General features: G+C 43.1%; 1 protein-coding gene across 1 annotated transcript in view; it reads right to left on the bottom strand.

Annotated features, from left to right (window-relative positions):
- Window positions 1-3,555: 3,555 nt before the first annotated feature.
- Window positions 3,556-11,807, bottom strand: part of paplna (papilin a, proteoglycan-like sulfated glycoprotein) — a 24,586-nt gene continuing 16,334 nt past the window's right edge. Inside the window, exons 16-27 of the mRNA XM_023396372.2 lie at window positions 11,055-11,250; window positions 10,712-10,796; window positions 10,172-10,298; window positions 9,211-9,694; window positions 7,538-7,696; window positions 7,307-7,434; window positions 6,924-6,978; window positions 6,627-6,773; window positions 5,593-5,720; window positions 5,222-5,330; window positions 4,611-4,786; window positions 3,556-3,741 (exon numbers count right to left, since the gene is read on the bottom strand). Coding sequence (XP_023252140.1) covers window positions 3,581-3,741; window positions 4,611-4,786; window positions 5,222-5,330; window positions 5,593-5,720; window positions 6,627-6,773; window positions 6,924-6,978; window positions 7,307-7,434; window positions 7,538-7,696; window positions 9,211-9,694; window positions 10,172-10,298; window positions 10,712-10,796; window positions 11,055-11,250 — 1,955 coding nt within the window. The 3' untranslated portion in view covers window positions 3,556-3,580. The remainder of the gene's footprint in view (window positions 3,742-4,610; window positions 4,787-5,221; window positions 5,331-5,592; window positions 5,721-6,626; window positions 6,774-6,923; window positions 6,979-7,306; window positions 7,435-7,537; window positions 7,697-9,210; window positions 9,695-10,171; window positions 10,299-10,711; window positions 10,797-11,054; window positions 11,251-11,807) is intronic.

Genomic DNA, 11,807 nt, shown 5'->3' on the forward strand with positions numbered 1-11,807 from the left:
TAGTGTGAGGTATTTTTAGCAGCTCACCAACCGGCCTGTTTTCTGAGAAATCAACTACTATCCACCTACATGTATTGAATCATCTCAGGTCCATTTGGTTCATTACAAGCTTTTCCAATGATGTGACTCATGTTAAATTAGATTCCATCAACTAATCTGTTTTGTTTTCTTTTTGTGAAATTATTTGAAGTTATTAATGTGGGTTTATTTGTCATATCTAGTTTTTCCATTTTGCACAAACATGAGCAGTGCATTACAGTTTGTATTCTCTTCATGAATTAAGAAATTCCTCCTTTAGTTCAGACACTGTCAGAAACAAAGAAAATGAGTGTGTGTCGACCACACAACAACAGGAAATCAACGTTTTCCTCCGTGTACAAAAGAAGGTCAAAGCTGCTGTTGTGAGAAGACAGACTGGGGCTTGAAACTGTGCAGAGGAGAGGATGTGGTCACACAGCAGCCTGCAGATCGCTCCCTGTGCTGAGAAATGACAGAGGTGCAAACTTCCACCTCACCACAACCTCCGGCTCACAGGCCGCACCTGCATCTCTGCACCAACTCACACCCACACTGCTCATCTCTGAGCAAACAGCTGTGAAAACCTCCATCTCTGTGTCAACTGAAGCTACACAATCAACTTAACTATGTGCTGCATTACATACAACAGCTGTTTACTTTGATCTGGTGCACACAGTTGCATTTGAAGCTTTTATGTTGCAGTAAATAAGTCACATGGAAAATGTATTTGGCTGCAGTTACAGAGATTATAACATTATCAGCTGGAGTAAATTTATTTTCCTTTATACGTCCTATAAGAGAGACCTGGCAAAGATAGCAGTAAGTTGAGCTTCATGTCCTCTTAAGAAAAACAAGTACATGTCTCATTTACCACTTTCTTTATGATGCTCCTAAAGTCGTCAGTGGATATAAGTTCATCTAATTTTAGATTCCCTTATAGAAATGTAATATATGACGTATATATTCCTATATCAAGAGTGATGCTGCCATATATGTCACCTATAAGAGGATATATTATTATCACATATATACGTCATCTGGATATATGAAGATATAAGTTCATAACATATAGGAAATATCAACTGTTAAATTTGTTATTAAAACAATCTATATGATGAATTTTTGTATGATAAACGATATATAATCAAAACAACATGCTTTATAACTTTTAATATGAATTTATAAAAAATGATTTTGAGGTTTCTATCTTTTGTATTTACTGTATGTATATTATATCGACATATATTGAGAAGCTTTGTGATGGATATATACAGTAAATATAACATATGTCTACAATATAAACATACACACATAAACATTTATGTGCTAGACATATATGTCAATATATGAAATTGTTCCAATTTTTAACAGGTTTGATATACAGTTTTTAAATATATGAGCATGTATGATTTGACTTCATATTTTATAATATTTCATATATGGACATTTAATACATTTACATCACGTGTGGGTCTCTCTGCTGATTATTCCATGTCCGAGGTGCTTATTTAAAAAGATGCAGTTTTCCGAGATCTGTGACAACCTATGACTTTATTTGAAACGTACTAAAAGCTTCAGTCCAAACAGTCTCTCATCAAACTGTACTTTTATTTTCCACCTGTGAAACCTCCAGTGGGACTCGAGCACGTTCTCCTCTCTCTCCATATGTTCCCTTGAAAAACATGTTTGTGCTCGCTGGAGTCACATCAACAGGAAACGGTGCGAGAAGCAGCAACAGAAACATTCTGTATCGAGAAAATTATATTGACCTTTAGGTGAATTTATAAGCTGCTGGTTTTTTATCTCTGTTAGAAAACATTAAAGATTGTTTGGTTATTTAAAACTTCCAGACAAGGATGAAACTTCAAACTGTTTCACGAAGGTAAAAACACCTCCAGCCCTCACAATATTTTTCATAAACCATAATTTAGGATGTAAAAACCTGAGATACAGTTGGTATTAAATCATTCGATATTTCATATGAGACTTAAACTGGATCCGGTGCAAGTTCCTGAAGTTCATGCAGCCGAACGCACTGAGCCAAACCAGCAGAGGCCTGGACGAAACATAATGCTAAATAACAGCCAAACCGCAACATGTTGATGCTGTTGACAACTAGAGCAGTAAAAACAAAGACGACGGAGGGATGTTTGGTGTTTAAAGCCAAGAGTTTCCATTAATGAATATAAACTTGAACACTTGCCTGAAACCTTCAAAAGAAATGAAGTTATTCATATCATTAGTGGAACAGAGCACCTGTGTCTACACCTGTGACACCAGCAGCCTTTTTCCCAACTGCTTCCCCCTGACCTCGATGGGAAACAAAGACAGAGGGTCCAGCTTCACCTTAAAACCATGTGTAAGCATTGTAGTGTATCTGAGGTGTAAAGTGTGTGAATGAAATTTATTGCTGTATTGATTACGGATTTGTCTGGGGTCCATTTCTCTCCTGAATTCTTCACTCTGTCTCGGTCTCTCTTACAGGCATGTGGAATTAAGAAAAAGTAAGTGTAAATGCATTTGTCTGTTATGGATTCATGTTCGTCTGACGCTGTGTCAACTTTTAATCAACTTGATAGGTAATATATATCCTGCCCCTGTCTATACTGTAAAAATCATAGTCATCAATACTGGACACAAGTCTTCTTAACGAGCCTAACGAGATACTGAACAAACCCGTCTGAGGTGACGGCCTGAAACCTCTGAAAGGAATGAAGTTGTTGATAAAATACTGAATGTGTAATTGATTGATGAATCATAATTGAAAACAGCAGCTTCACTACATTCAAGAATGTCACGTGATGTAATAAATATTATTGATTAATTCAAATCAACACACTTCAGCAACCAGATACACAGAGATATATTCCACCTACATGTAGAGACATCTCGTTCGTCATGAGGAACGACCTCTTGTGGCGCCAACTGGAAAGACGCGTCATGTTTTAGTTTTCAGTCATTCAAACCACATGGGGGTTTTATCAAAATATTATTTTTATTATCAAATAATTACATAAAAATAAACAGTGTGGTAGGAGCTCCTTGTGTGTCACAGAACAAGTAGAATCCTGTCTCAATGAAAGGCTTTAAAAAAGAAGAGTAGTAGCCAAAACTACAGCAGATATAAAGTAGTTTCACAACATGTTAAATCTTTTTCACGAGCTCAAAGGAAAAGCTATGATCCTCTTAAAAACAGAGAACTTGTACAGTAGGTCCAGTGAGTAATAACTTAATTTAAAAAAATGTGACGGAAGAACGACGGAGAAAGTCTGAGCTTTGCCTCATCACATTCAGCAGACAGTTACAAGGTTGTATGCTCCCTACATTTGAAGGCACAGACTCCCTGAACGAAGCGCTCGCTGTGGAGCGACTCCTGCTTCACAGACTCGACCACGCCGACAGGAAACAGTCCCTTTTAAATCGCCCTCTGCTCCACCTGCTCAGATGTGAGTGTTTTAAGTCCTTTTGGCAAAAGCAGCAGTTCAGAGTTGAAAGTTCGAGTTTTTAAAAATGCAGTCCTCCAAAACACAAACCGCCCCCCCCCATCCCCCCCTCTGTGTCTTTAGCCTAGCCGACCAAACCTCTCGTTCTTCTGTGAATGCCTGGTGCAGCTGGCACAGCAGAAGCTGGAGTAGTACGAGTTGGAGCAAAGTCGGGCGTAAACTATGAGCTCGCAGTTGGCGAGCTCCGGCTGGTCCACGCACTCCGGAGGAACATCGACACCTGCAACAGCAGAGGAATCAAACACAGTCCACGGGGTCAGATCAATACTCCTGCTTCTGTAAACCCAAACACAGATATCACGTCTGTACATACTGTAACACTGACTGTCCATGTGTTTTATATATGCACATATAAAATAAAAACACACGGAAAAATCATATGAAACCTTTTAGAAATTGGAATAATTTAATATACTGACATATATGTCTCGCCCATACAATATGTATGTTCATGTATGTAAACTTATATTTTAGAAAAATGTTATATAAATAAATATCCCGTCAGTATGTGTCTCCCAAAGTCTGAGAAAGACTTGTTTCAAATGAATAAGAAACATATAGAAAAAAGAAGTTTAATATTTTTATACGTGTTGTTTTATATAAATTAAATATATATCTTTAACATATATGATCACAATATGTTACACCATAAACAATGTAATAATGTAGATATTTATATTACTGTAAGTGTTTCATGTATGTTATAAAATTATATCCTCGTATGTCCAGAGGATTTATATATGTGATAATAATATAGGTGACACATATGGCAACATCACTCCTGATACAGGAACATATATGACATACATCACATTTCTATATGGGGAGTTAATTAATGTTGAAATGACAGATGTGAGTTTATATACGTCGAGTCGTCTGAGAAAGGTTTGTTTATTATTCCATCAGCTAAACATCAGGAGCCTGGCTGCAGATGTTTGAACCACTGCACACAAATAGGAGTATATAAATAAAATGGCAGCTCAGTCTGATTATTTTCTGACAAACCAGAAACTAAAACTAAATTTATCCACACATGAAATAATCAGACACAGGTTTCTCACTGTTTCTCACAGTTAGATTCATTCTCACCTTGTTGTGTGTCTTTAATGATCCTCACTTCAGCCGTGGCGCTCACAGAGTAGATGCCAGTGTAAGCGTTACAGGTGTAGGTTCCCTCATCTGACGGCTTCACGTTGTTTAGGATCAGGCTGCCGTCAGATGACATCTGGATGTTACGACCATCTGGACGCACCGGTACGCCGTTTCTGTAGCAAGAGAGAATGGGAAAGGAAATTCATTCTTTAACTGCTGGTGTTTCATTTATTGTTCTGGAGAATAAAAAATGAGTTTCTCTTGCTGATCTCCATCTGATTCTGAACTGATGAACTGAAGATTAAAATATTTTTTTAAGGAGCTTCTCCTGTCTTATTTCCATCACTAGACTTCAGGAGTTATGAACTTTGTGATGTAAATGTTTATGAGAACATATGAAACACATAAAAAGTTAAAAAGAAGAAATGTATTTTGTATTTTGGAGGCGAATATCAAGTGAATATCTTTCAAATTCAACCCTTGTTAGTATCATTATTTTATTAGTTTGAAATCTTATTTTGAAACTAAGCTCTCCCTCAGTGTTGTTTCATGCCGTGCTGATATTCATGATGTGCGATGAGGTCGAGTCAGATCACGTTCATTTCTACCTGGACCAGCCGATATTAATGTTTTCTCCTGACACCACGCAGGGGAGCAGAGCTGTGCTGCCTTCAGACACCTGGATGTTGTTCGGAGCTGTCGTGATCTTCAGGTCCGCTGGAAAATTACAACAGAAAAAAAATCAAACACATAAAATAAAAATGTACTTATTACTCATGTTTTTTCTCCTTTTAAAAACAGTTACACCATTATAAAGTTATTATTCTGGCTGTTTCCTGGGGGAGTGGCCCTCTAACACTGACTGTTACTGCCGCCTGCTGGTAACAGCTGGTAGAACAGAGGGTGAATAGTTCAGTCTGTGGTCTCTGGCAGTTAGAACAGACATCATGTTCTGTTTGGATGTTTTACTCAAACACACCTTGGACTCGGAGTTGCAGCTGTCTCTGCTCCAGCTGCTGATGACTGGAGGCCGTACACGTGTAGACACCGGAGTCATCGGACGCCAGAGCGCCGACGGTCAGGGTGCCGTCTGAATGCTGGGTGAACCTGCAACACAGCAGTCAGTCGCCTGATGATGTCTCTGGATGAACAGTTACCAAAGTTAGAAGAATTCATCCTGATGGGAACTAATTTCACGCCCATTTATTCAATAGTTGTTGAGACATTTCTCACTTCTTCTAAATACAACATCAACACTTATATTCATCTATAAAATGCTCAGAAATAAGTTACCTCACATCACTACCAGACCTCAATGTAGATGTTGTACCTTTAGATGTTGTGCTCCGGACTCGTGGAATAACTTTAAATATTGATTCCCTTAAAACGTTGGGACAGTTTAGAAATAAACTTTCATATCTTTTAAATCATAATGTTCCTGAATGCATGTGATTTTTTTATTTTTGTGTATCTCTGAGAAAATAAATAGTCGATGATGATGATTTCACTTAAACCACAAATATCAATTTCATGCTGCGTCTAGATGGAAAATCAAGCTCATTAAGCTTCATCCCCTGAGGACCATGAACACTTCACTCCGGGACCTCAACCTTTGACCTTTGATCACCAAAATCTAATCAGTTTATCCTTGAGTCCTAGTGAATGTTTGTGCCAAATGTGAAGAAGTTCCATCAAGGCGTCACTGAGATATCGTGTCCACGAGAATGAGACGGACAACCTGAAAACAATATGGCTGCTGCTCTCACTGTCACCGGCGTGGAGGAACAAAAACATGATGGAAACAATAATTTTCTGGATCACAGTTAAAATCTTTAAGCATCACAATCACAACTAGAGTGAGAGTTGTTGAAATGTATGTGTAATAATCCTGATCCTTCATTAGTGCAAAGCACCGTCCACCACCTCACATCATAAACACCTACTTTTACTTTTCTCTCGTCTTTGAACCAGAATTAGACAGAAGATAAATCCGTAGAGCAGAGTGAGAATTACCTGGAGTCACTGAGGGTCTGTCCATCCTTTGTCCACTGAATGCTGACGGACTGCAGAGCTGAGGGAGGGACGATGGTGCAGGGCAGCCTGGCGGTTTGTCCCGCTCGCATTTCCAGCTGAGACGAGCTTGAGCGGTCGATACTGAACCTGAGAGAAATGGTCATTTACAGCTCACTGATATTGTCCCAACATCTTAAATTCTGTGCGTGTAAAAATGTATAATTTCTCCACTTTCTGTTCCACAGAAAGAAGATTTAGTGAAGCTTTAATTTAAGGAGGGACAGAGACGTTTCTTACCGGGGGAGTGGACTGTCTCTGGGGAGTGAGGTAGGAACCACCGGAGACGTTCCCTCTGTGAGACACAAAGTTAGAGTTCCTCCTTCCAATCCACTTACATAATGTCACATTAACACATCATGTTCTGACATCATCTGTGACATCACCCGCGTGCGTCTTCAGGATTCGTCATGTGACGAACTAATTGGGGTTGAAGTCGGTCAAATTAGTGTTTTGACCGAATCTGGCCCCAATTAGCCGATTGTTAACGAGTAACTGTTGCTTTCTTAAAGAGCTTTAATCCTTATAGAGACAATCTGGACTTTACTGTTTTATCTGCACTGTTGACCTGTTTATATATTTATCAAACATATAAATATACTGATTATGTGAATGCACATTACCTGAGACAGAGAGGTAAATGTAGCGGTGGTCTCTCTCACGTTCCCGAGTGGCCACGCACAAAAACCAGCCGGAGTCGCCCTTAGTGAGAGGACCGGCTAACAGGGAGCCGTTGGGCTGCTGGTGATGCCTGAAGACAATATAAATAAAAGAATAATCATAAACATTGACAGAAAGCTAAATTAAATGTGTGTGTGTGTGTGTGTGTGTGTGTGTGTGTGTGCGTTACCGACCGGTGAGTCGACAGGGGGATGCCGTCTCTCCTCCACTCCACGGTGACGGTGGAGGACGGCGGCGGGCTGACTCTGCAGGGCAGCACGACCGTCTGGCCAACTAACGCTTCCACTGTGGACGGGTCAGTCTTATCGATGGTCACTCCTCCCAGGGTCAAACTGAGGAGACATGAGGGGATACAAGGACAGAGGGAAGGAAGGAAGGAAGGAATGAAGGAAGGAAGGAAGGAAAGAAGGAAGGAAGGAGAAACAGGAGGAAAGTTGGAAAACAAAGGAAGTGAAGAATGAAGGGAGGAAAAGGAGGAAGAAGAGTCACTTTATGCTCTACTGTTGGTACTTTTTATTAGCAGTCACCAAAGCAGGCATAAAGAGCGCCCACAACCTGGCTTCAGAGGAAAGCTGGGAGAGAAAAGACAGAGGAGAAACCCAGCTGTGGCTCATGCAACAAGAAAAGTGACGAGACAAACAGTTCAACCTCCACCTCAAAAACAACAAACAGAGGTGACGTTGACACACCAGGAGACAGAAGGACAGACTTCTCTTCACCAGATGAAACCCGCAGGAAGTTCCCAGCGTGGCTGCTACTTCACACACACAACTACACAAATGTCAGGTGGAAACGTGGACAGGATTTAGTGACGACACACAAACAGTGACATGAAGCATCACAGCAGAACCTTTATTAGTTTGATCTGACGACACCAAGGTTAAGACACAGAGCACAAAAGGTGGCGCCGACTGACACAGTGAGGAGGACAGCGGGCAGCGAGAAGCACGAGGTGACCGACATGAATCGTAGACAGACAGTGAAAAGTCCCAGGAGCCTTAAAGAGAAGAGCAGTCCATGTGGGTGTGTGTGTGGGGGGGGGGGGGGGGGGGTCGCTGTGAGGTCGTCAACTTCTCCTGATGTTTCGTTAAAGGAAGAAACAAGGTGATGCTGCTGAAGCCGGCGTGAAAGTGAGTCAGTGGAGCTGCAGTGTGTTTACTAAGCAAGGGTTCGGATTATTATTAGCATCAACAAGAGTGAACATAAACAGCCTGTTGCATAGAATAAAGCACATGAAATATTCTGTTGTACGGATGACAGAGAACGAGAGTGGCCGTTTAAATATAAAGAGTCACTCAACACCAGGCTGGAAGGTGAGGTCGGGTGTGCTTTGTCGTACTTATACAACCAACGGTGATGTCACAGCGTACCGACACACCCTGGAGTACACGTCTACATCACTGCAGCGAGGTGAGATGTTAAACCACCAGGGGTCAGTAAAAACAAGCTCTTCAGGAGGTGTCGAGTTCCTCTTTAAGTCGGTCTCAAGAGTTTGGAAAAGAGATTTAAAATTTCAGACGTAAGTTTTAAAAATCAGATTTTTGAGAACTGGTCTCTTTCATTTTGAACCTTTACTATTATTATTTGAAAATATTTCTGGTGCATTCTAGATATAGTTTTTCATGTGGTGGATGAATGATGCACGTAGTTTGTCTTTGGACGGTGGTTCGATCTCCTGCAGCTCACTCTGTGGTCAGAACCAGAGTGAGGCAGCGAGGACTGGGGTTCCTTCATCGGGGGGGTGGGGGGGGCTCTGAACAGCATCATGGGGCCTGAGGTGGTGTGGCAGGGGCCGGGGCAGGGAGTGAGCTTTTTCGCCGCGCTCCCTGGGTCTTCGGGGTCTTACCTCGCAGCTGGGCCGCTGTGCTGTGCGGCAGTGACAGGTGAAGGCCGGCGTCCCCGCAGGTAGACTCTGGCTCTGTGGGCGTGTGTGGCGGCGCTCGTGGCCTGTCTGCCGGTGCTGCCGGTCGAACCTCCCTGGACCGTGAAAATCCTCCCCATGTTGCGCGACTGCCCACCTGTCGACCCTCCAGAGGCGGACCCTCCTGCTCTGGACCCTCCTCCAGACGAGGTGCCTGCTCCAGCCGGGGTCCTCGCAGGGGTGGACTCTCTCCTGGAGGTCGGCTCTCCAGCGGGAGCGACCGGCCCGGGCGCAGGCACCCGACACGCCCTCTGGCACTCCGCCCGGGTCAAGAAGTTGTTGGTGTTGCCGTGGCAACCCCCATACCAGAAGTGCACGCACCTGGAGGTGATGACATCGTAGTGGTAGCGTGACACCCAGGTGCTGCAGGAGCCGGCGGCACGAGGGAGGGAGCAGATGGAGCGCTCGACTGCAGCGAAGAAACAGAGCAGGTAAAGTCCAGATCAAAGTCTCACCTGTTTGTTTAATGACACTGTGCAGTCTATGAGGAAAGATCACTTCATACATTTATTCTCTTAACAAGGTTTTTATCTGGTGGAAGAAGGATCTGAGTAAAAAGCCTATTTCTTCTTCTGTCAGATCTGAATGTTCGTAACTTTTGTTTGTTTATTATGAGAATTCTTGTCAACGCCAACACGTTAACTGGGGCGCCCTGGTAGCCTGGAGGTTAACCACTTACTGCCCATCATTCTCCATCTGTCTCTTCCTTTATTTCATCTCATCTTTATACGGTTATTTTATAAAACGCCGTAAAATAATTAGAAAAGAAAATTATATCGATATTAATCACATGCGTGTGATCAGAGGTTATTAATGTCATGTGACATTGTGTCTGTGCACAAACAGGAGTCATGAGCGGATGTTGTTTGGTCCTTCAGTCTCTTACTGTGGTTCGGGGGGTTGGGGCAGCTCTCCCCGTTGGGTCCTCCTGCAGGTGTGGTGCGGTCGTAGCAGCAGCCGTAGGTGGTGGTTCGGCACTGAACTGCATTCTCAGTAGGGAGAGAGGGAGTCACCTGAGGACACGTCAGGGCAGATTAGATGAAAGGGCAAGAAAATTGATGAAAATCAGTTCGATCTGATTTACTCTGTTTTTTCACTTCAATTTTAGTCACTGGTGTTTAGGAGCTGACACTTCCTGTTATCTTGTCTAAGATGCTAAAACCCCTGGGAACAGATACTGAACTGTAACATCCCTGGTTCATGGTTAATGTTGCATGTTCTGTCTCTCCACTGTCACTATCTAATGATTTGTATAAGTATAATAATGCAGAAAAAACACAAAGTCCACGAAAGAATTGTCCATATACAAATTCTAACTTTTTAAAACTAATTTTTACTCTGGCTAGATGATAAACAGGCATCTTTTATTATTATTATCATGGTGTATTATGGTCAAAGGTACATAAAGTCATGCATGTTTGCTTACAGTGGGTGTAGGGGCCACGAACTCCACACAGCCCTCCTTGTTGGGGCCCTGAGCAGCCGTCACGGCGTCTTGGCAGCAGCCGTAACTGACACACAGAGAAGAAGAGAAGAAGAGAGCAGGTACAAACAGTAAAACATTCTGTTCTGAACGTTTGTGCCTAAAATAACAGAAAATGTGCAACTTTGACATTTCCAAGAAAACCTCAACTTCAGCCTGGTCGTTACTGCGGTCGTACGTGATGCAGAAAAGTCCCTGGTTAGAGCCGTCACGCCATAAAAGTGACAGACAGACTCCATGTGTGACCTCAGTAACCGCAGTGTAATGACAGCTTGGAGCCGGGTACCTGGTCTGAATGCAGGACGGCTGGGCAGGAGCGGCAGCCGGGCCCTGTGGGCATCCCAGGCCCCGGGGGCCCGCAGCCGAAGTGCGTCCGTCTGGGCAGCAGCCGTAATAGGACTGGCTACAGTGGAGGGCCGGGGCGGAGCCGTGAGGGTCATGGACTGTGTTGGTCTGGGTCGGATCCGTCTCGGGCCTGTGGACTGAGATGAAACCAAGCAAGGGAGGAGAATTCACACGTTGCACATGCAGACGAGCCCCCGACAGACGAGACGACACAAAGCAAAAGAGTTCACACATGGGCTTTACACATTTACAATAGAGTCTGAGCTATTGTGCTTGAGGCCACACAGGGAGGTTTCACAAACACAAAAGAAACCGAATAGGAACGAACACTGAAAAGCCCAAACTTCAACCTATTTGTTTATGGAAAGATGAAGCAGGAACAAGAATAAATAATCACGCAGGAGGGGGAACACTACACAATACCCTCAGACTTGAGATTCCTGATCACTGGGACAGCACACAGATCCCAAAAAATGCCAGAACATGCCAGAGACACCGCAGCCAGAACTAACACACTTCAGTGCCTCGGAAATATTTTAATCAGGCCGACAAATGCCCACGGACCCCTGAAAACATGTCAATCAGGCCCGGATAATTAGTGCTGGGACAGGGGGTGGACGGGGACGGTGGTGGGGGCATGGAGGACGGGGTGCTGATGGGGACAAAGTGACAGGTGTTATATTAGCGGGGGGGG

The sequence above is a fragment of the Seriola lalandi genome, unplaced genomic scaffold (assembly GCF_002814215.2).
Source record: "Seriola lalandi dorsalis isolate HSWRI2012SDOR001 ecotype SW California unplaced genomic scaffold, Sedor1 jcf7180002054976, whole genome shotgun sequence".
NCBI classification, from domain to species: Eukaryota; Metazoa; Chordata; class Actinopteri; order Carangiformes; family Carangidae; genus Seriola; species Seriola lalandi.